Raw genomic sequence first — 25,428 nt, 5'->3', positions numbered from 1 at the left:
GCGACGGAGCCACTACCTGTGGTAACGTGCGCTTCCACCTTACCCAGCCTCTCTGAGAGGCCCTTTATGGCAGCCAAGATCTCAAGATGAGCTTGCTCCTGGGTTACGGGGTCACTTACGCGTTGCCTCTTGGAAGACTTAGCCGCGCTGCGTGCCAGTTCACCCCCAGCAGAACGTGCGCTTGTGCGCCTCTTTTGCGTTCTAGTACCCTTCCTGCCCCCTCTGACTGAGGGAGATGGGGAAGACGCTCTCTGGGTTTTAGCCTGCCCTAACCTCTCTGCTCTCAGCGCCCGCTCGTCCAAAGGGAGATCCAGAGCGGCCACGCATGGGTTCTCAACATCCTCAGTCACATGTGCTATCCCCAGGCAGATGGGGCATTCTCTATGGCCATCACGAGGGTCCATAGGTGCCGAGCAGGACCAGCAGGCATGGGAAGCCATCTCAAGGCTATGCTAAGAGCACACTGCAAGCAAGTGCCTTATCAAGGTAAGCAAGTAGGTAGACTTACCGAGTGCGAACACCCTGCTAATGCAACAGAACCCCACTAAACACCCACTGCACGCGGACGCACTGTTTGGGCCACCAAAACAGGAGGACTTATTGTGTGCGGACACACAGCCTAGACACGACACACCACGCCCAAATGGGTAGAAAACAAGACTAACTGTGCACGGATGCACTGCTTTGTGAAGCACTGTTTAGGGCTGAGAACAGAACACACTGCCTATGAAGACAACAAAAAAGGCCTACTGTGAATAATAATAATAATATTCCTGTTGAGACTAACAACCTGTATACTTACCGCAACTGACTGACAGGAGAATGGCTAACTGCTGGAAAAACAATACAATCTAGCTGTGTGCGGACACACTGCTCAGTTAGAAGAAAGCAACTACCGTCTCCCAGAGACTACTACATATAAACAAAATCAGCTTAAAATGAAAAATAAAGCTTCTTTACCCAGCAGTAGACTGGCGACAGTGAAGGCTGACCATGCGCGGACGCACTGCTTAATCAAACAAAAGAAACAGGCTCACCGAGTGGGCACGATAATACGTTAGCAAACAGCAAGGTTTACTGTGCGCGAACGCACTGCTTAATTAACAAAGAAACAGGCTCACCGAGTGGGCACGATAATACGCTAGCAAACAGCAAGGCTTACTGTGCGCGAACGCACTGCCTAATTAACAAAGAAACAGGCTCACCGAGTGGGCACGATAATACGCTAGCAAACAGCAAGGCTTACTGTGCGCGAACGCACCGCTTAAACAAACGAAAAACGCAGGCTCTTAAGAAGTGTTGAGCACAACTACGGCCTAGCAAACAAAGTTTTACTGTGCACGAATACACTACTTACCGCACGAGGGAAGTCAACAAACAATTCCCACTGCCCAACTCTGACAATACAATAAGATACGGACTTACCACACAATCCACAGGGACACTAGGCGCCTGCCGCGAAGGAACGGATTGATCTATCGTGGAGTCCAAACAGCCAAGGGAAATTTCCTTAACACACTTACCGGTCCGAGATGAGGCGAGAAAGGCAAGAGAAAGGGGGCGTGTCCCCGGACGTGCTTTATGCTGCGGGGTCAGCCCCGGTCACTCACATGACCCTTTTGGTATTATGGTCTCGAGATAGGTAACGAGAAGAGGTATCATTCATGGTGTAGACCGTGGTGACGGTCTGAGTGAGGTCGAAATAGATCTGAATTCTCGCGGGGGAGACGTAACAAATGCACTCAAGGTGCAATACCGGAATGCACCAGTAGGTGTCCTTTTCGGACAACAAATTATGTTAACAAACATATTAACAAATATCAAGTCAGAACACTCTTTTTACGACCACCCGCACCCGGCACATGTTTTGAAACTTTGTTAGTCCACTCACTAACAATTTAGTCTCGTCTAGTTCTCGTCTGACGAAAATGTCTACATTTTTCGTCACATTTTAGTCTTTATATGGCTTTGGTGACGTTCGTCTTAGTCTCATTTTCGTCATGGAAAAAAGGGGTCTGACGACGTCATTTTCGTTTTCGTCTTGCCTGACGAAAACAACACTGTGTGAGAGAAAGTTGACTGAGAGAGAAAGATGGAGAGATGGAGAGAAAAAAAATAGAGAATGGATGGTGTCTTAATGTTCCTAGTTACAGTTAAATTGAGAGGGACAGAGAGAGAAGAGGTTCCTTTGATTTGGCACAGGTGTCAGTAAAGCACAGGTGCAAGCCAGTTTAAAGACCCTATTATGATGTCATAATGGCCCGAATGTAAGTCAATGGGAGAAATTTATATTCGTTTTTCTTTAATATCTTAAAAAGTATAAAGTTTAGAAAAGTGAAAAATACATAGCATAAGTGTCGTTTACAAGACCTACGCGACAAAGTTTGAATGAAGCTTCTACGTTAAGCGGTTCGGGCTGAATTAATCGCAGAAAAAGGTAACAAGAATAAGAAGAAGAAGAAGAAGCCTAGGAATAACAATACAGGGCATTTCATGCACTGTAATTAACAACGCTGGAAGCTATGAAATGAAGATAATGGACTATGGGGAATAATTTAATACATATTTATGAAAAGAAAATATTAAAATTAAATGTATTTTATTAAATTTATTTTCTGATGATGTTTAGGCCAGCAGAGAAGACCTTGAAGGCCCTGACGGACCACCACTGTTTAAAACTATGTTACACACCTTAACTGCATCAACTGCAACTTATTTTATGCTGCCACATTGATTTGAACTCCTTCCCAAGCGGTGCTCTGTTGCTTATTGCATGTCTTAAGCCTGATTTATGCTCAGAGACACAAGCGCAGGAGCAAGAGGCCCTTGCGCGCCCTTTGCGCGTCTTTCACGTCTTGCGTGCGTCTGCCCCTTTTTCTACACTTGCGCCATTTTACGCAAGCCTATTGTTCTGGTGGTGAATTGCTTGCGCTTACGTGCTTACGCGTTGCGTCTGAAACTGAGCATATAACGGCCTTTACTGTTGTTTGTACTGATGTGTTACTGGGTGATTTGTTACTTTCTAAAAGGCACGATTCAATAAAATGTATTATTGTTATAATTATTATTATTAGTAGTAGTATAACTTTCAGGGGAGTTGAATACTTTTGTAAGCCACTGTACACGGTTTAGCTGAACTTTGCAAGTTGGTGGGCCATTTCTAACAATAGCTTACACTATTTTGGCACAAGTGTCCTAATTAAAGAATTAAGAGTACATGTGAGCAGCTAAAGAAAATATTACCAGTTCACTCCACTACATCGAGCAAGGTCACAGACAAGATTATATAATCAATGCCATGTTTTTAGACTAGATTTGATCAGTTTTAACTTTATCGTCAATGTGCAGAGTAAAGGTATAAAGTCAATTAAATTCAGTAAGCATCTAAACAGAAGTGCAGGAAAAGTAAATTGTAAGTGATGCTATATATTACAGTATGAACAGTGATAGACAGTGGAGAGTTATAAAACACTATATGTGTTTATGTTATATATGTTATATATGTTAATATTTTAAATGTGTATATACAGAGGAGAAGTGGACCGTTAGAGAACCATGGTAAGAATATGGTGTGTCATGTTATCTAAGGTGAGCATCTAGCCAAGGCCACATCTTCTGCTTGATAGCTAGTTGGGTTCTGTAGGACAGAATTACACGCTCAACATGATCAAATCTACAAAATGGACTTGCCACTGTTTTCTGATGTTTCGTGTTTGATTTGATCATCTACCTATTTCAATACACAGAACAATATTCATCGTAACATAGTTTCTGATTCTGTATTGTATTCTGTACGCCTGTCTGTCATCACAGTATATAGAGTGGAAAAACACTTTAGTGCACAGCTGAAGGTCTTTTGCCCAAAAAACATTCTCATTTGAGGACACCTAGTGTACACATAGCATATATGTTGTGCTTGTTTTGTGTTTCAGATAGATAGCTGTGGAGGTCTGCATATCTGCATTCAATCACTTTTTTTATTTTTTTCACGTCTTTTCCTGAGTGCGCAAAAGGACAGCATGTGCATGTCATGTGTGAAAGCATTTTCACCGAACTGTGGCCTTGCCCCTCACTAGCACACAGGCCCATGGTTATTGATTTGGGGAGAGTTGAACTAGAACATGTCTGGGCTTCCTTTGAAACACACTTTTCTCATCACTTAGACCAAACATTGTTGTAATGAATTGACCAAAAAGCGTCAATAGCATGAACCCAAATTGTTTTTGGCCCCTTTTTTGTGGACACAAAGGCATAGTACACATTGTAGACTAGGTACACTGTGCTTTCTGTAGCATTCACTATCAATATTAAATAGGAAATATATATTGTGGTTCAAACCCATGTATGGATGATTTCCTCCATTTTCCTGTGTTTCTGGAATGCAGCAGTTTCATGCGGAATAGCAGCTGCAAGGCTTGATAACTGGTTCGATTTAATTTATTCAATAGCAATTCATTTAAAGACAAAGCAATCACTCAACCTGCAAATTAAAGCATTCAGCTAAGGATTAAAAATTATATGATAAAATGTATGATTATAAAGCGTGATACTCTCAACGAGCATAATATGAACAAGGCCTTTTATGTGTAGTATGCCTTCATGCGTAATGATCTTTGATGTTTCATGCTCCAATGCACAGATGCCGTGAATTTATATAGATGGAAATTCTAAACATGTAACTTAAAGAGATCCCTATAATGCAAATTATAGCATCCCCCCGCTTCCTGTGTACTCTGACTGGTCAGCTAGGCAGAAAATAAGGGTTGTGTAACTCAGATACCTACAAGGTATTAGAATTCCAGCAAGGTGTTTCAGGCAGCTGCAAGAAGTGGTTTCCGTGCGAGTTACTTCCTCTGGCATGTTTGGGATTTGTACCATTGCAGAGTGTTTACATGCCCATGAAGCAATATATCTCACTAAAGGAAAGGGGAAAACTGGGTGAGTGTAATAGGTCCCCTTTAATGAAGAATATACATTCTGGGGAGTATGTATTGTTGCAAGAATACCCAGAATAGACTTTATATGAGCCTCTTAATGCCTCTTGAAACAGGAGGATCTGTGAATAAGATGCAGGACTCACAATTTCAGTTTCCCTCCTGGGCAACTCTCTTTTTATCTGTGCATACAACAAAGGTAGATTAATACTCAGTCCAGTGTGGTATGCGCTGCAGACTTGTTGACATGCAGACAGTGACCATGTGAATCAGGATGCTCAGGCTGCTAGAAGCAGGGACGTGCACAGATAGACCCCTAGTGGTGCTCAAGCACCTGCCCTTTTGCCCTGGATGAGAAAAGTGCCCTTTCTGCTGGAGCCCATTTTTTTCTTTTTTTAAATATTTCAGTATCAAAATTACTCTTTCTGCCATCAATTCCACCGGAATGTGTTTTGATATCTGACGGGGCATGTATTTGAGTTCATGTGAAAATTTCGCCCCGACATGCTCGGCGGCGCTCACAAGCCCCGCCGCGCCCCTCCCTCCTCCTTCTAGTGCTCATGCAGTGTTGACCGCCAGGCCTAAACTTCTTCTCTGACCCGCAGCATCAGACAAACAGGTAATGACGGTGTTTGTGCAATCCCCCGACGTTGTTTGGTGATAAATTAACCACAACATTAGCGCCGATGAAAACATTATGTTGCAACTGGTCCGACGTTTCCTAAAAAACAAGCAAACAAAAAACTCACAAAGTCCTTGTCCAGCTGTTTACCAACGTTTGTCATTGTCTTGAACTTTATAGTACTTATATAAGTAATGAATGGACCAGAGACCAAGGGATAAGGTTGACCATTTACTAGGTAGCCTATAACTTCAAGTCTGAACACTCACGCATGCGCACTCATTACATAGCAAAACCTGCTCATTACAGTCATGTTTAATGAAGAGGAAGAGGGAGAGAGGCAGGCAGGCAGAGAATTTAAAGGCAGTTTTACTGTTCTACAAGATAGACAAGTTCGCTAGTTTTGTTTAATTTAAAATAATAATAATCGTAGTTCTTAAGTTGAGCTAGTCTGCTGAGGTATGTTGTGGTATAATATTAGTGTAATGCTACTTATGCTTCAATTCTGTCAGAAAACAGTACAGAATAATACAGGGAACTGCAGCAAGCAGCTCAGGGTAGCAGCTCCCTTTTATCTTGGATCAGGCCATCAACTAGTAAAGCAAATGAGGGAGGAAATATCCTTCTGTGTTTTTTATATATTTATTTATTTATGTATTATTATTTTTAATTTTATAAATCATTTTGGCGATGGGTGCCCTTTTTTTTGGTCTGAGCACCTGCCCCCCAAAATGTCTGTGCACGCCACTGGCTAGAAGCCTTGTGTCAGAGCATCTTCACTTGAATGAATTGTGATTTTCATCAGTGTATCACATCTGAATAATCATTTGGAAGCAATCAGTCTTTATAGATATGCAAATAGTTGTCTGCTATGGATTTTTTTCATGGCACCCTTAGGCATACAGCCACAAATCGTGTAACACTGGCGTGATGAAAACTACATTAATGGTGGTGTGGTCCACAAGCTGCCTGCTGTCCTTTTGCATGCCACATGGAAGGGAAGGGGTGCTACAGCAGTATGTACCCACATGGTGATGTACACTGCACTGCTACATTTGACAACACAAGAGTACAATTATCTATCGCTGCCATTTTTGCAAGGGTGCCCAATAACTGTGCCATGGAGTGAGTGTCAATGCAACAGCCACAGTTATACTAGTACCCAAAAGACCAGATCCCTCTGTCCTCAACCACTGCCTCCCAGCACCTTGCTTTCACCTCCATAGTAATGAAGTGCTTAGAGAAGCTTATGATGAACACCTGCCTCTCTCAGCTCACTTCTGATATATATGATCTAGACATGGCTTGTCAAGCTGTGAAAAGAATACAAGTGCAGACTCTACATTTATTTATAAATATGAACAGTCTTTAGGAGCCATAGTCCTTACATTCATGTAATCATTAATGTTAGTAGCTGTGTGTGGCGTGCTGCTGCTTCGTGTTTTGTCTCGTATCATTCCCAAACACATTTAATTGTACCTTTTGAAAAATGAACACCAATGTTCAACATTCATGGGCGCCAGATACAATCCAATTCTTCTTGACGGTGTTTTAGCCTTTCATAAAGTGAATCAATCGACTGCTCCTTGACTCACGATAAGCACGTCACCACTGGATTTGTCACAGAATCAATCTGCACTGTGACTGAGTGCAACAGGAGGGTCGCAGACACAGACAGACTAGTTATCCAGAAAGTTCTCTATTTTGAAATTTTGCATTAAGGAATTGAATTCAACAAGTAATGACGTAATCAAGCAGGTATATTTCAGCAGACCGATCTCTGTTTTTTTTTCATCGAGGTTTTTTTTTTTAAGCATCGGAACGGTCCGGTGCGCAGTGAAGCGGATCTCTTCTCAGTGACCGTACTGAAGCGCGCGTGATTTTAACGCTCTCAAGTTGTAAATATTTCCTTTAGAATACCTCGGAATTCAGTTTGGAATGGCAACGGCATCGAATGGAACTAACTTCACCGGGAACTTAACGAACAAATTTGTCCAGCCACCATGGCGCGTCGCGCTCTGGTCGGTGGCATACAGCACCATTCTGGCTGTGGCGGTCTTTGGAAACCTGATTGTGATCTGGATAATACTGGCCCACAAGAGAATGCGCACAGTCACAAATTACTTTTTGCTCAATTTGGCATTTTCTGACGCATCTATGGCAGGATTCAATACTCTTATCAATTTTGTATACGCAACGCATAATGATTGGTACTTTGGGGAATCATACTGCAAATTCCACAACTTTTTCCCGGTCACCTCTGTTTTCGCAAGCATCTACTCTATGACTGCAATAGCTGTTGACAGGTATGAGTCAGTTAATGTTCACACACGCCTTTATGTTCGGCTATCGTTATATTGAATGCTTGCAAGATCAGAAAAAAATCAGGTCAGACGAACTATATAAACCAGTGGTTGGTAATTGCTATTTTCATCGAAGTTAACGACGGGGAGGTAATGATGTAATTGCACAATAAAAACAATGTTTTTCGACGCAGTGCTGTGCCTTGAAATACAGGCTTTGATACTACAATGTCCAATTATATACATTTTAGTTGCATGTGTTAACCACCTTTGGAGTATGTTAGAGTGTGTTAATGTGTATTCCCCCTATGTGATTGGATAGTTTCAGCAGTTATATTCAGAGCCAACATCGTTATATTGCTACTGAATGTGGATACATTACATACTGAAATAGACGTGGGTATACAAAATTAGTCAAGTGGTATGAATACATAAGCAGGTTTAAGGTAAACTCCTGAAAAAATGTTAAACTCCCAGTAAAATCAGACACCTGTGACACATTTATAGGAGAGGAACAACAAGTGTGGTGCTGAGGTAGGGGAGCTGTGAGTGTGTGTGTGTGTGTGTTGGGGGGACTAGCTCACATAGCCACTTTATCATTCTGTCCCACTGTGCCAGAAGCACTAATTAAATCCTAACCAAATGTATTTGCTTAGTGGCTGCACCATTTTGCCTTTTTTCAAGCTCTAATAAGTTATTTATAAAATCTCCAGGGGTTCTAGTGCCTTACTCCCACAGATTCGACTGGTCCCAAGACCCCTCGGTGCTGCCTATTCTCCCTCATTTACATCTCAACAGCCATCTTGCATCCTATCTGGTGCGCTGTTCTGAAATGCTCCGCTTACAGAAATTTGATTGTAATGAGGAAATTACTTTATGCCCAGGGGAGCTTTCCACCGACGCCTGTTTCATTTCAGATTCATGCCTACAAATGTTGATTTTATTGTAAAAGATTCCCAGATTTGGCCTTGAAACATATCACGGCACTCTAAACAGGCGTGATTGTAATAAGCCTAATAAAACCATGTTCAGAGTCACTTTGCCATAGTAGAAGTGCTGCCCAATGGATGACAACTAAAATGAGGATGTGCAAAGCTCATTGAAGGTTTATTACTCTGTAACACTGCTCAGTCCTTCAATGTAATCTCTCTCTCTCTCTCTCAGACACAGAGAGAGAAAGAGAGAGCCATAAACAGGTCCAATCTCTCCTTTCTGCAGCAGTGAGACAAGAATAGCCTTAATGTCCTTAAGAGCGGCATAACTCACTGCATGCAACCTGGTTTTCTGTCCTTTGTTACAATGGGAGGGAAGTTGTCAGTGTGTGCAAGTGAAAAAGCAAAATGATGCAGTAACCACTTGCAGTATCTACGTAGCTTAGAATGGGTTTATCCCTAACATCTATGACCTGAGGTTGGTCTTCATGTAGATGCCACGTTGCTCAAAATATTTACCAGTCAGTTGCTTCATACAGTGGTCTACATTAGCATAAAGCAATATGAAAATATGGGATTACTTCAGTGTAAGGTTTGGTTGCCTCGGATATATCTTACAGCTCCATGGACAAAAATGCTCCATATCCAGGAAACATCATCAAATGACACATAGAGAGAATTCAATTATTACCTTGGGTAAATGAGATGCACACTAGACACCTGTAGCCGTGAGCACTGTGAATATCAAAGATGATAGGCTACAGTCTCCAACAGGTCACCTTGTCATCTTGTCAGGGTGTATTGCATTTGGCTTTTAAGTTGAAATTGTAAGCCATGGGCAATTAAGTGAGGTGACATGAGCTGACCGATCAAAGTTGCAGCGACAACCATGACAACAGGGCAGAGGGAATTGAATTAACATGTTTACATTAGCATTTTTGCAATCATTTTGTTTGCATTTGGAGTAGATTAAATATTTGACCTCAGGGAGAGCTTGATGTCACTTTTGTTAACGATTCACGCTTCACGGTTGCTCCCCTAGTTATTCATCCTATCTGCTGTATGGAGTAAAGCCACTTTAGTGTGGGGAAGAACATGTCCTTTTCTGAATTTGTTCAGTGACATCCAGGTTCATATTCTGGGTGAAAATATTAGAAATGTATTTGAGTAGCACTGCATACAGAATGGAATGCGTAAAACCTTCTGCTCTTGTACATTCCAAAGAAACACCAGTCTTGTCTTGGTCTTAGATGCGTTCATTTTACACATGCACTGTCATTATGAAGTGCACAAATACTATCTGACGCCATAAGACTAGGTATTGCCTAGCCTAAAACCTGTGCCATACTATCCTATGCAGTGTAGTGTGGGTAACATGTTTGCTAATGGGGGTCTAATTCAAAAAAGAAGGGAAAACATTTTATGACCTGCCTAGCATTCAAATCTTGCATATTTATGTAGCATGACGTCAAAGTCCAGAACGACCGGTTAGATATTTTTTAGCCACTGGGGTCCACTGCTTTCTTCAAGGCTGTAGCTCAGTCTATGCATATTGATTTGCCACCTTGCAAAATTATTCTAGTGTTTTTAATGAAATGTTCTGATTTGGTAGCATTGTCTTTAAATTGATGGTCTACAGTCTCTACACACTATTATGGAAATATCACAAATAAACAGTCCTGGATCTGGATTTTAAAATGCATTTGAATGGACCCCAATAACCTCTCAGAGTTTGTCTTGAAAGCAGCCATTAGGCTACCACATCAAATGGCTGCTCACCATTGTGTCCTTGTATGAACATGATAATTATTTCCTGAATCACGTGATTTTATCGTGTTTTACTATATTACTGGCATATTTGTTTATTTTTAGGAGAAAATCAGTGCCATCAACACATTTCACATTAAATTGTATTTACATGCATAGAAAGAGACCAGCACATATTCTTTCTTTGATGCATGCTCGTGTTGTTTGGAGTCCACCAATTTCAAATATGACATCTGCTGTTATTAATACAAACGCATAAGATGGTGGTGCAGACGCTACCACTGCACTGTGGCTTCCTCCTCAATGTTACTCCTCTGCAACTGAATCTGTAGAACCGTCTATTTAGTTCAATTGTATTGGGGTGGAATCAAATCAGATTATGATGGTAAGGATCTCCTAAACCATGAGATTGACAGAACAAATGTCCACCCAACTAGATGAGAAATTCACATTCTCATTTTATTCAATAGCAGCAGAATTTTGTATTGAATTAGAATTTTAGACATGACATGAAATGACATGCATTTGAAACAAATGTGAATATCACCTTATTTCTAACTCACCATGAATGCAAGGCTGTGACAAAAACACATTGGTATTACATAAGATAACAGGAATTTGCCTCGTTTTGCATTGAGATTTTGAACCAGTATGTGTGTGTGTATATCTCTGTCTTTGATGAGTGTACGAACAGCAGCTCAACATTTTGATGGGTGAATGTCTTCAGACGCTTCTCATGTTGAGTATCAGCAGCCTCAATACATCATAAGGTCTAAAGATAAAAGGCTCTGTGAGAAACCTGCTTGATTACTTCCCTCTGTGTTTTTCATTTCTTGGTCCTGCTGCGTAACATGCATTTACATTTATTTTACACAGCTCTCTCTCTCTTTCTTTCTTTCTCTCTCTCTCTCTCTCTCTCTCTCCCTCTCTCTCTCTCTGTTTGTGTGTGTGTGTGTGTGTGTGTATGTATGTATTTGCATTTGTGTGTGTCTGTGTGTGTGCATGCATGTGCCAGTATGTGGCTCCTTGTTCAAATGTTTGCCCCGTCTGTCACCTCCTTCAGATTCCTCTTCTAAGAGGTCGCCCCAATGAGGCGCTGGACCTAAATAAGACATCATGCCCCGCAGCCAAGCCTCGTGTAAAGCCACTCTTACAGCACTCTGAGTGAGAAGGCACTGGTGTGTTGTGCAGCCAGCCAGCCAGCCAGCCTGTGCGCACAGTAATAAATTATGTTGATGAATGGTGGCAGTTGTGATGTGCATTCAGAAAAGCCCCTCATTAAGGTGGCATTGTTTGTGAGGAAGCATCGGCTAAGCTGACTGAGGCACTTTCTTTGTGTTTACGCCTGTGGTAAAGCAGATCATAAGAGCCACTCCTAGGCTTGTGTTAAAAAAAAAAAAAAAGTGTCAAATGTAACCACATTCAACCGGCATTATGCATACAAAGTGACTACAGAGACCCAAATTAACATTTATGCCTGAAAACATAAAGGGGTGGGAATCCGTGCCTCTGAATGCCTTCGAAACACATCTCAGCACTGACAGATAACCCGCGTATCATTTGCCTTTCTCAATGTAGGATGACATCTCATGTTTTCCCATGCCTGCTGGCTCTGACCTCTGACCTTGATGTATCTATGCTTGTTTCCGGTGCTGTGCAGATACATGGCTATCATCCATCCTCTGAAGCCGCGGCTATCTGCCAAAGCCACCAGAGGGGTGATAGTTTGCATCTGGGTGCTGGCGGTGGTGCTGGCTTTCCCTCTCTGCTTCTACTCTACTATTAAGGTGGTGCCCAAGAGGACCGTCTGCTACACCGCCTGGCCTCGTCGCTCTGATGCCGTCATGTCAGACATCTTTTATGTCAAACTTTCTCTATTGTCTGCTTCCAATAAACTAGAGTTTAACCTGAACCCAATATTTAGCTGTTACCAAAATGTAGATAATTTTAGCTGAGTCCAACTGCTTCCTCATAATTCACCAATGGTTTGAAATTACTATTTGGAAAAAAAAGAAAGATTTAATAATTTCCTAATTTTATTACACAACTGAATTGCTAGGTTTTGAGTGTTTTTCTTATTATTATGTCACAGGTACCATATCATTGTCACTGTGCTGGTGTATATTTTGCCCCTGGGGGTAATGGCAATCACCTACACTGTAGTCGGTGTGACCTTGTGGGGGGGAGAGATTCCGGGGGACACCTCAGACAACTATCATGGCCAGCTCCGAGCCAAGAGGAAGGTAAGAACCAGTGGCTTTTACTAGGAAAGGTTACTATTTCACCTTTATAATCAGCTGTGTATCTCTGTCTGTATTCATTCAGTCTCTTACTCCAATCATGCCTGGAGCGATGTTTTTGCCTTGCACTGATTGCTGATACTCACTAGAAAAAAGGCATTCTGGATGTCAGTGAAAATTACCCAGTTAACCAGATAGACACATCAATCTGTCAGGTGGCATTTTATGTTGCTGATGCCTCAGTCTCTAGCGACAACACAATGAAGTGTTTTTTTTTCTCTAGAGGGGAATACAAATATATAAGAGACAGACCAGCCCCTTGCAATGGTGCGTGGTGTGCTCTTTTCCAGTAGTTTATGTGAGTGCCATGTAGCTGGTGAATGCCTCGGGCTAGGACAGTGACTGCAGTGACCCAGAAACTTTAACGTCTGGTCTGGGAAATGGAGAGGGCGCACCTCCACCTCTTCAGTAAGGGTGGGCTGGGGAAGTGGGCCAGTCGCATGACAAACCAGGGACAGGCACTAAACAGAACCTCTCTGGGGAATATGGGCCAAGGAGCCTTCAAGGCACTGTAGGGCACGCAGGTGTGTGTCTGTGTGAGTGTGTGGGCATATTGATGTTTCTATTTTTCATTGTAGAAAAACCTGCTTATATAATGTTATTGTTGTAAACCTTGTCTTTTTAATCACTTCACAATGTCCTAGAGAAGAATTGATAGAATATAGTGATCAGCCTTAAATAGCATAAAATATACCCACAGGTGTTATGTAATAATGTTGTAAAGAATCAGGGTTTTCGACAAGGCCAGTATGTCTGCCAAGGTAACATTAGTAGAGCATGAATATGAGCAGTGTCATGGGATCTAAATATTTCTAATGGAAATATGGAATTCAAATGAATTATGCATAGGTGTATTTAGAGGTGCTTTGGCTAAGAGCCCTGGTAATTAAGTTGACATTATCATTCAAATTCAGCAGATTGCTGGAAAGGATAGATACATCAAAGCATGTCAGTTCAATCACTTAAAACCTATTTAGGCCTCTTCAGATCTATTAGATTTCAGATAATTGTTAAACAGCCCTTCGGGTCCATCTATGGGGATTGATTGTGTGGCCATGCAAAAGCACAGCATCTGTCACAAACAAGTCATTGGAATGATTATGTTCAATGGGTAAGAGCAATTAAGGGTTACTTTAAAGATGAAGTAAACTTAACACTATTATTAAATTACTTGTGATTTTAAAGATAATTTAAGTTTAGTTTGCCTGGAGGTCAATAAGCAACTAAGTTATTTCAATGTAATCTGGTCCAACAACAAATCTAACATGATTTTTGGTCCATTCGTCAGATTGTTATGTTGCTCTTTTACTAAAATGTAATGAAAAATCCACTGTATATGTTTTCAACTCTTCTCTGCTTACGTAATAGAAATTGATAAAAATTACTCCTGATGAAAATGTATTTCTAACCAGGCAGTCTATTATAATACAGTTAGTTGCGATTCTTCAAAGTTCTTACAGTAAAAGCAAGTTTGTTGAAGGCAAATAAACAGCATTCAATTGATTGATTGGTTATTGTGGCTTGGCACATACATCTAGACAACATTATGTCTTGGTGCAACACAACAGCATAAAAAAAGCCTAACTAACTGGAACCCTTTGATTAAGATTTACCAGCTCACAGCATTGCCAATACAACCATGCACCAATATGAGCTTGTTTTCTTTGCATTATTCGAGATCTGAAGATACTGCATCTTTTTTGCTATTTTGACCAATTGTCATTTTTCTGCAAATAAATGATCTAAATGACAATATTTTTATTTGAAATTTGGTAGGAATGTTGCCAGTAGGTTATAGAATAAAACAAAAATGTACATTTTACTTTAACACATACCAATAAATAGTAAAACCAGAGAAACTGATAATTTTGAAGTGGTCTCTTAATTTTTTCCGCGGCTGTATATACAAAACTCTGAACTCTGAAGCGCTCAATCCGTCTGTGTCCACCATATTGGATTGAGCGCTTCCTATTAAATCAATGATACCAAAATGTTTGAAATTACATATTTTCTGCTTCATGAAATACTGTTTTTCTGTTATATTGTAAAATTGAGACATTGATTTCTCACTAGAAATGCAATAATAGCACGATTATTTTACACCGTTTGACTTCACGAAGGCTATTTTTAGAGGCAAGCTCCCCATTGACTTGTCTGGGGTCTCGTCAAAATCTTCGTAATTCCTTGTTTTGTGCTTCATGAAATACTGTTTTTCTGTTATATGGCTTAAATTAAACATTGATTTCTCGCTAAAAATGCAATAATAACACGTTCATTTAGACATTTTTACGTTTAGATTTTGCCTCTAAATGAGATACATCGTATCGTCTCGTCACATGATCAAATAGAGACTTGACATTGGACAACAAAATATTACCCAGCAATCCTCATTGCATATCTGTATATGTCAACAATACCAATGAAAATAAGAAATTATTCATTTAATTGAATAGTTTTTTAATAGTTTCCATAGTTTATGAAGGATAAGCATATCATTGTGTTATAGATTGCTACTGACTGTTTCCCTTCTACAAAATAATATTCACCATGACCGAGATAGGTTGGCCATTCCGAGGGTATATAGCATAAGGTACTCCTGGATTGCAAAACAAGTAGTCATTGATCGCGGGTATGTTTCCAGAAAGACCCTTACACTCAATTACTTAGCAGACACATCATTTTGTAGCCTGACAATGTCATACTCATAATTCTAGTCAGAATATGAGTCTGAGACCGAACCATTGGGCTGTGATTATGGGGCGTGTTTCAACGAACCAGGAAAGAAAATTCCTCTTCGCTGAATTGGATACCTAGAACCAATCAGAGCAACGTAGTATTATTACCATCTGATAGATTAAACTTTTACCTGATCCCGTAGGAAGGACGGCAAAAACATCTTTTCAATCGACAAATGCCTTGATCGCGTTTCTCTGTTCCTCTTTTAAAATGAATGCGCTGTCAATATCTGTTGAGATATGCCTGCTCACGTTACTTAATTAGCACTCAAGGCTAGAAGCTACCATTTGTTTCAATGTTTTTTTTGTCTACGCGTTAGCATAACCTATCAATAATGGTCTAGAGTGCTTCAGTTAAGACCTAAAATCCTTGGCAACATTCGTGTTGAACATACACAACTAACCGAGTCAATTTAGACATAAAAAAAGTCGTTTAGATAGCTTAAATCATATAAAATATGTCCCACTAAGCTCCCGAGACGGCGCCATCTTTGTTCGATGCATCAACTCAAGCCTTGGTTGGTCATCTGTCTATCAACGTATAAAGCCCGCCCTTACAATTTGATTGGTTTAGATTGCTTTCTCAACTTTTCTGAAATGTTAAATCTCTCCCAACTAGCTTGACTCCAGACTGAATCTCCCAGACCAAAAATGTTGTGGGCGGAGTTCAGGCTGGTATCCAGGCTAATCATTTTGTGAAAGATTTAGAGAAAAGAAACAGAAACACCCGACGAGGCAAAATCCTGGACGATTTGGGAATCCCTGCCGGACGCATTTTTAAGGTCTCAAAAAGAGGACATGTCCGAAAAAGAGGACGTATGGTCACCCTTCCATATAACAGAAAAACAGTATTTCATGAAGCAGAAAACAAGGAATTACGAAGATTTTGACGAGACCCCAGTCAAGTCAATGGGGAGCTTGCCTCTAAAACATATCCTTCGTGAAGTCAAACGGTGTAAAATAAACGTGTTATTATTGCATTTCTAGTGAGAAATCAATGTCTAAATTTTACAATATAACAGAAAAACAGTATTTCATGAAGCAGAAAATATGTAATTACAAACATTTTGGTACCATTGATTGGAAGCGCTCAATCCAATATGGCGGACACAGACGGATTGAACGCTTCACAGTTCAGAGTTTTGTATATATATTCAGACTTGGTTTTGTATATATATTCAGACTTGGTTTTGTATATATATTCAGACTTTTGTATATATATTCAGACTTTTATATATATATTCAGACTTTTGTATATATATTCAGACTTTTGTATATATATTCAGAGTTTTTTATATATATTCAGACTTTTGTATATATATTCAGACTTTTGTATATATATATTCAAATGTTAATTTCCTGAACGGCATGCCATAATATATATATATATTAGTGCTGTCAAACTATTAAAATATTTAATCACGATTAATAGCTGCCACATTTTTGTCATAGTTAACTCAAAATGAATCGCGATTAATTGCAAATGTATTAATCGCACATTTTTATCTATTCTAAATGTCCCTTCAATTTTTTTTTTTTTAATGCTCTTATCAACATGAAAAAGTGGATTGGCTTGCTTTATGCAATGTTTTATTTTATTGAAAAACAACATTGCCAAACAGGGCGGTAAAAAATAAAATTAGAAAATGCACATTTCAGATAAAGAAGGACTCAGCCTGTAGTGCAGTTAAACCATGGCTTAATATTTTCTTTTTTTCAAGTTTGCTGTGAACATAGAAGTCAGGCCTCTTATTTCAAAAACAATGAACCATAACAGTTAGGCTACCAATAAAAGGTAAGCCTACTATTTCTGTGCTTTCAGCCAGCTGCCTGTTGACATTTTCAGACAACAGTGAAGCTCGCTTTTTTTGCACAACACAACTTTCAAAGGTAAACGTTAACGCCGGTAATAACGCGTTAAACTGACAGCACTAATATATATATATATAGTGTTGTTCTAAGTGCATAGTGGTTCAAACACCTAAGGCAGCTAATATCTTAAATAAACTAGTAACTGTTTAGCTGATACGGGCCAATTAAACCAGTTTAAATTGTTACAAAATTAACAACAACTATGAACCTAGCCCCATTTGACAGACCACTGATTTCCTTACCTTCAGCAGGGGCACTTAATACACTATCTAGTCCTTAAAGAACCAAATAGCCACCATAGTCTCATGCGCTCTCTATTTCATTCATCCAGTGCTAGAGAGCGTATTTCCATTAGCCTATTTAAGCATCAGAGCAGAAAAGCTCTAATCAGCCAGATCTCAGCCTCTGTCTCTGGAACAAATTGCTCTCATGACACCCCAGTTCAAATGCAGGCCTGAGCACAGCGCAGATAATTAAAACAATGAATATGCATTTAGCCCTTTCCTATCAGGGGGTGTTACAAAAACAGATTTTATCCAAAGTGTGTCACCTCTCGCCTGAAAACACACCTCCTGAGTGAGTGTAAACACAGTGATGCCCATTACACTTTAATATCCCCACGCAGAACCAATATGCCTTCTGCTCAGCCGTGCCTCTCTTCAAAGTCAACGCTCCCAGCCTGTCAGGAGGCCTAAGCAGTAGAACTAATGTACCTCATTAGGTCGGGGGGGAATGGCAGTGCCAGACTCGATCAGCCGGCCGGCCTTCCTGCCTCATTCACCTTGACTGATCCTGTTCACCCTGCAGGGGCAGACCAGGCCTCTACGTCACGCGCTCGCATGAGCAGGGGGTAATTAGTGCAAGAGCGTCGTCTTCTCCTTCCCGGAAAACTTCCATTTTTCTAGGGGATGTATTTGCTCATGTGCTAAGCCTTTTGAAAGGTCACAGAGATAGAGGAAAAATGCATGGGAGAGAAATGTCAGTGTATTCACAGCCAGCTCTGTGTCCATTAAGCCTCCATTCTTTGAACACATGATGGGTTTGTGGATTTGATGAAAAGCATCTTTCCTAGAAACCTTTTAGTGAATCTGAAACTGACTATTTTTGAGCATATGGTTGGCAGTTTTGTAGCACCTTACCACTTAAAGCCTCTCGTTGAAAGTTTAGGTTCACCTTAATTTAAATAACCTCTACAGCCCTTACTAGGTTCATGTTACCACGGGGTGTATGATGTTAACAGGGTTGCAAAACCCACACGCCATTTTGAGAGATTACCTAGCCTAAGCCACTATTGCCACTTAAACCCACGTTAAGCACCGATGTGAGGGCTGCGGGTGCGGTTGGAGTGTCCTCTGGAGGTGTTCCAGGAGCGTGTGATGACCAGTCACCGAGACCCTGCCGTAATGACCAGATCTCACACCTCTTACCTCACTGTGAGTGTCATCTTCATCTGAAACCCTTAGGATTCAGGAGAAGATTGGACATGGAGAGGTTTTTTCCCCCTCCTTTCTTTGAAATGCAGGAAATAAGGTGTGTGTGTGGGGGGTGATTTCCTAGGTGTTGAAAGGATTGGAATAAGATACATGAAAACCTCAACCTCCTTTGTGTGTGTGTGTGTGTGTGTGTGTGTGTGTGTGTGTGTGTGTGTGTGTGTGTGTGTGTGTGTGTGTCAGCTCTGGGCACTGTGGACTTTTCAAAAGTAGAAGATTCAAAGTGTCTGGGGGTGTTATTTTAGGAATTTCAAATGCAATTCCCGACACCACAATCGGCCACACAGTTGCAGCCTCGGGTCCAAAGGGGTTAACATTAAGCCTTAGAACAGCTTCTCCTTTGAATGTCTGAAGGAACTATTCTTTTGTCCTACTAGGAGAAGACAACCAACCACAGAGGTTTGGCTTCTATGATGGAAAAAACCTCTCTGGGTCCTAAGGAATTTCATTCTGTTCTTTTCAGCTATTCTCTTAGCATTTGAAAAGCAGACCCTAACATTTGAAGATAACTCAGTGGCGCTTTTGAAAGCTAAGCGTACCAGGGAACAAGGTGTTCTGCCTTTAGCTAGCTGTGCTCACAGCTCTCTGGATATCACAATCATCAGAGCACACCCGCTCTCAGGCAGGTCTTTGGGCACAGCTAAGGCAATCATGGCCCCTGTGCTGATTGGAAAAGGGAAAAAGAAGGTACTGAAATTGAAAAGCTTGAGAAAGAGAGAGACAGAGAGAAAGAGAGAGAGAGAGAGAGAGAGAGAGAGAGAGAGAGAGAGATTTATATTCTCTGTAAATATGTTCTTATATTCTTTAATCCAGGAGGGGGCAGTGAGCCTTAAAACTTTTCTCTCATCAATGGCTTTCTTTTTTCACGATCCATCTGATTGTCAGTCAGTGTTCTTTTATAATAAAGTGGTTAATGCATTTCAACAGCGGATCATAATAGTCTACAGGAAGATGGCCCATTATATGACTCAGTTTGGTGTTTGTATTTCAGCCATTGGATTTGATGTATGCAACACTTGCCATGTCTGGCCACATCCCTCGGCCAGTAAATATCAAGGGTTATGGCATCAGGCGTATCCCAGAGCCAACTCCACTCTGAGGCCCAGACACACACATTGCATGGCAAAGAGCAGTTGACGGCTGGCACACAAATGTGTGATGTCAGGAACGATCAACTGTGTTTACTTCACTTAAGGACACGAACTTCCACCCTTGAGAGTGAGCACTGATCTACTATATATGGAGTTCAGTCCCTCTGGAATCTGTTACCTACCAGAAAGCTTCACCCTCCTGTGTCTTGTCACAATCAAACATTTGGCTAAATATTTATTCATGTGACAGCAATGCTGTTTTTTCTTAAACTGTTTTTTTTTATTTGGAGTATAGATTAAAAAATATTTATCAAACTGTGCACAAATACCCAAATAACGCTCAACCAGCCCTCAATCAACTACCTTTGAACTGTCAACAAAGCCAAACTTAGGAAATCCTTTTTACAGCATTGCTAAAGGCTGTCCACAATTTATCCAGATTGTATGCCATTAATATATTCTGCATTATTGATGTAACCATCAAACAAACCAGGTCAGCAGAGAGAGAGAGAGAGAGAGAGAGAGAGAGAGAGAGAGAGAGAGAGAAAGAGAAGTAAACAACATGCTATGCCTCTCAACATGTGGCGAAGACTTACAGACTTGGCCAGACTGCCTTCATCGTTCCTGCTCTGGGCAGCAGAGGATGTGTTCTTTGTCCTTGACAACATTAATGGCCTCCTGTGAATTGTTTCCAGGCAAACAGAGGTGGTCTGTTTTAGACTGGCCTTTGTCACTCACCCCTTCTGTTGAAGAAGCAGAGATTCTTTTGTCCGTGTTGGATCTCAGAAGCCATTTCATTAAAGCACATTAATGAGAGACTAATCACTGGAGCTAAAGATTAAAATGTGGTCAGAATCAGGTGTTGTGAAATTATAAAATGTTCATATATACTGTATATATATTTTTTTAAAACAAGAAATGATTCTCAGTTATTTGAATTACATTTTTTCATTTACAAAATGTAAAAACTATTTATTTTTATAAAATTTGTATTGCTATGTCATTCACCAAGCTGAAAGGGGCTCCACTTGACATTGCATATCTATAGGAAATTAATAATTAATTAGTTTTGTGTATGAACCTAAAGAAAATAATTGAGTAAAAATAATAAAAACAAGGCATGATCATTAGCATGGTCCATTACACTATGATTAATGTATAAGCAGAACAATGTTTTTTATACATGTAAAAATCATAATAAGATGTGGTAATATGGAGAACCATGTCTACCAGGAGGTTTGCTCTCTAGTTGTGTTGATATTTCTGTGTCCTTGTGGGTTTTGTGGATTTGCATGCAGTTATTGTCTCAAAGCTCTTGAGCCAAATTACTTTGGATCTGCCCATACAACCCCTTGGACAAAAGAAATGGGAAATAGGTTTTAGCTGGGAAAGCTTTGAATGCTGTCAGTTTTCTTTTCACTTTTTCGTTGACATCACACCTGCTCTCCACACAGCCCTTGCCACAAAGAGAAGATCTATATCCTTCATTGCAAGGCACAGCCTTTCCTACTACAATAACAAAAGAGGAGTTGGGGAGATAAGAGGAAATAAAAGAGGGTTTTTTGTTCAGTCCACTTCTATCTTCTCCTTCTGTTTTTCGCTTTATGGTCTATTCTCTCTATCTTTCTATCTCACTCCCTTTTTCTTGCTCTTTTCCTTCTTCCCCTTCTTGTCTGTATGCAGGGAATCATCCATTCAGTCAGCTTCCATATTTACCCAGTGAGCTCAGAAGTGGGGGGAGGGTAGAGAGATGCCAGTGTGGTAGGGTAGAGCTGAGCGTGACGTGCAAGCATAGAGCCAGTCTAGCCCTACCTTCTCACCTTTATGTGTCAGTTTTCATTGCAATGGTAACACAGAACATGTTTTTTTTTTTGTGAATCGGTTATACAGGACATTTTATTTTGACAGACATAAGAGTGCAAATCTGCTGTGATTTCCATGACTTACCCTCTAATCTCTTCAGCACATAGCATCATGAACCTGCATTCATACATGTGATGAGCAATGCATGGAATGAATAACTCAAAGAAGAGTTCAATTTCTGTAGATACAGGGTGTGTTTTAAACAAATGCATTAGAACAGAACCAGAACCATAATATAGGTGTTCTATAGGTGTATAATGACATGCTAAAATATGCATTTACAATAACGATCAACATACTGTAAGTATGTTTTTAGGTGAATTGCATGCATCTTCTGGAATCTGAAGATGATGCAGTCACTAGTGAGGCTCTGCCCATCCCTCTTCGGCAGTAATTAATACCTTTTTAGCCATTGGCCTCACAGGGCCTGAGACACATAGACATATATCATTTATGTCCGCCCAAGGACCACCCTGGGGAACTTGATGTAAATGTGGATGAGAATAATTAGCAGGTATCATTCATTTAGGATTTCTAAACCTGTTCAATACCTTATGAAGGTGGAGCTCACCAGCTCCAATTTGAACAGGTTGTCTATAGTTACGCACTCATCACATCTGGTCTTCTACACTGCCTAGTGATAGCTACTGAAAAGAAGAATTCATTTTCACAAGCTGAACAACACCATTATATCTGGTCCGTTTAGCATTCATTCTTATAAGCTTCCAAGCACAGAAATGTGTTGTACACACAATGTTTGTTTAAATTCTATGTTTTCCATCATCTCTGAGGATACTCAAACTAAGAAAGAGAGGACTCATCAGAACACAATTGACCTTCATGGGCATTCATAGAGGGGACCAAAAGAGGTAGATAGAGAAAGAGAGAGGGATAGAGAGAAAGATAAGTACACGCAGTTATCTTCATTACTGTGCTGTGGAAGAGTGGCAGAAGTGTGGAGATCATTCAGAAGTTCCGCGACAAAGCTACTTCGAGTAACAGACACAACCGTGTGTGATTAGATCTGAAGTGTTCGAGTAAAAAACAGCTGAAGCAGAGTGTGGAAGGGTGGGTTGTGGATTGATTTGGTGTGGATTGGATTCTGTGTGAGAGACAGCGGCACCAGAGCACGTCTCCACATGTTTGGAGTGAAACCTAGTTTGGCTCTGTACAAATGTTTGCATTGAAGCCCAGTTTAGGTTCTGTCCACATGTTTGCAGTGAAACCTAGTTTTGGTTCTGTACACATGTTTGCATTGGACCGAAGTTTGGTCCACCTGTTGCTACTTTTCAATCTGTGTCATCTGATTCGGCTGAATCTATCTCCCTCTCTAACCTTTTACCTTTATTTAACCTCTTTCTTCCCATCTTTTTTCCCTCTTGTCTGGATCCAGGTGGTGAAGATGATGATCATTGTGGTGGTGACATTTGCCATCTGCTGGTTGCCGTATCACATCTACTTCCTGGTTTCTGGCCTCTACAGGCCAATCAATCAGTGGAAGTACATCCAACAGGTCTACCTGTCAGTTTTGTGGCTCGCTATGAGTTCCACCATGTACAACCCCATCATATACTGCTGCCTTAACAGCAGGTATGGCTCAAATGCACCTACTATTTGTTTCAAGTGTTGTGGGTGGCACATGATCCCTAGATGGCAGATGAATCCCATCAGTCAGTAGACATGCACTCCTGCACTCGACCAGATGTGACACAGATGCCTCTTTCAGAAGTGTATTTAGAAGTCTCCCCAGCCTTGAGTCAGTGTTGAGTACATATTACTTGGTGCACCAGTAAAGCTAGGCTTTTTCACATGTCGCTCGGCCTAGCCTCAGGTCGCAAAATACCTTAGCTTGATTACAGTATGACGGGTATGCAATGTTTGAGTTTCATGCAAAACATTATGGCTGTAACCTTGGTAGAATACAACCATTGTTAGACGTCTGTTTTACCAACATTTGACTAGTTCATTTGGGTTCCCTATCTTACAGTATACACAACACACCTATACACATATACATCCACGCAACTCATACGAGAACAAGGTTATCACCTGGTTCTCTGCAATCTCTCAAAAATACATTTAAATGCATCAATGTTTTCAAAGTAAAGTGGACCGCTCATGCATCATCCAAGAATGTTGTTAATGTTGTAGCAACCAGACCAGTCAGTGTGGTGTCTAAAGCGAAAGAATCCCCTGTGGGTTGTTAATAGGACAATTTCACTTTATGTGTACCTGAAGGCTCTAAAAAAGACAGAAATAGGACTGGATCTGGAACATGTACAGCTTCTAGGGCCATGTGTACACACTTGACACAAGTAATGTGTGAACACCAGAGTGTGACAGGGTTTAAGGTCATTATTTCTGACCAGCAGGGATTCTTTCAGTTTAGCTCTTTTTCATTGGGGATTAGTTCAGTGTGTGTGTGACTGAATAGGATAAATAGAGAGAATTTACATACATAAATTGCTGTAAATGAATATATATTTTTACAGCCTCTAGCCTCTCCTTGTGAGATGGAATAATCTGCTTCTCTCACCGCACAGATTCCGCGCTGGCTTCAAGCGGGCCTTCAGCTGGTGCCCGTTTGTGCGCGTGTCCAGCTATGACGAGCTGGAGCTGCAGGCCACCCGCCTGCACCCCACCCGCCAGAGCAGCATGTACACGCTCTCCCGGATGGAGACCAGCATGTCGGTGGTGTGCGAGTCCGGCGAGGCGAAGCAGGCCGGACGCAAGGGAGCCCCGTCCTCTCGTCACCTCAACGGCTGCACTGGGGGTAACGCAGTGGGACGGGCAGTGCCTTGCACAGCTCACACTGCCCAACAGGAGGAGTTTTCGTAAGGAGAGTGGTGCACAGATCACTTTCACTTGGGTCACCACTAGTCATTCGTATAAGGGTGGGTGTCCGAAAAAAGCTTTGTATCACAAGAGTATTGTTTGTTCCTTACAGATGTTCAAGCCAAGTTCATTCCTATGATTGTTGCACTGGGCACTATGGCTATATAATTATATCACAATTTTCAGATATGGACAGAGTATATCATCATAAAAGGTTGTTTGGTGTATATCACTGTATAATGTGTTCATAACAGCTTAAGGTGGCCTATTTTGAATGACCTACCTTGTCATGGTCATCCAATTCTTGTCTATGTTTTTTATTTTTTAATGCTCCTTTTTTATGCCCTGAGTATTAGCCACATACAATGTCAATGTCATTGAGGACCTAGTCCAATGTTATTATCATTAAGCTACCAAGTCAGCAGCCGGTTAGTGACCGAGCTGTTGTCAGCTAAGTTGTTTGTTTACCAAGTTATTGCAGCAAACCAAACCATAAACAACACAAGCTAATTTACCCCTGTCAAAAATAATTTCTTAACGTACCAAAGAGGAGGCCTAAATATATATATCGAGATATAGAGGTATATGTATAGAGAGGTGTATAGGTTTATGTGCATTGTGTGCTGATTTAGTCTTGTAACATTCTGTATATTGTCTTTGCAAACAGGAAGTATCACTGGCAGT

At 40.8% G+C, this 25,428-nt stretch overlaps 1 protein-coding gene across 1 annotated transcript; it reads left to right on the top strand.

The window, feature by feature from the left end:
• Positions 1-7,494: 7,494 nt before the first annotated feature.
• On the top strand, positions 7,495-24,747 carry tacr3a (tachykinin receptor 3a; the record flags this gene model as incomplete). Its single annotated transcript, XM_080836501.1, has 5 exons — positions 7,495-7,862; positions 12,219-12,404; positions 12,651-12,801; positions 23,303-23,499; positions 24,453-24,747. 5 exons carry the CDS (start codon positions 7,495-7,497, stop codon positions 24,745-24,747), a joined length of 1,197 nt encoding a protein of 398 aa, XP_080692627.1.
• Positions 24,748-25,428: the final 681 nt, after the last annotated feature.

This window comes from Sprattus sprattus (genome assembly GCF_963457725.1).
Source record: "Sprattus sprattus genome assembly, chromosome: 4".
NCBI classification, from domain to species: domain Eukaryota; kingdom Metazoa; phylum Chordata; class Actinopteri; order Clupeiformes; family Clupeidae; genus Sprattus; species Sprattus sprattus.
The sequence above is the reverse complement of the archived record's forward strand: the minus strand, read 5'-3'. Positions and strand labels throughout refer to the sequence as shown.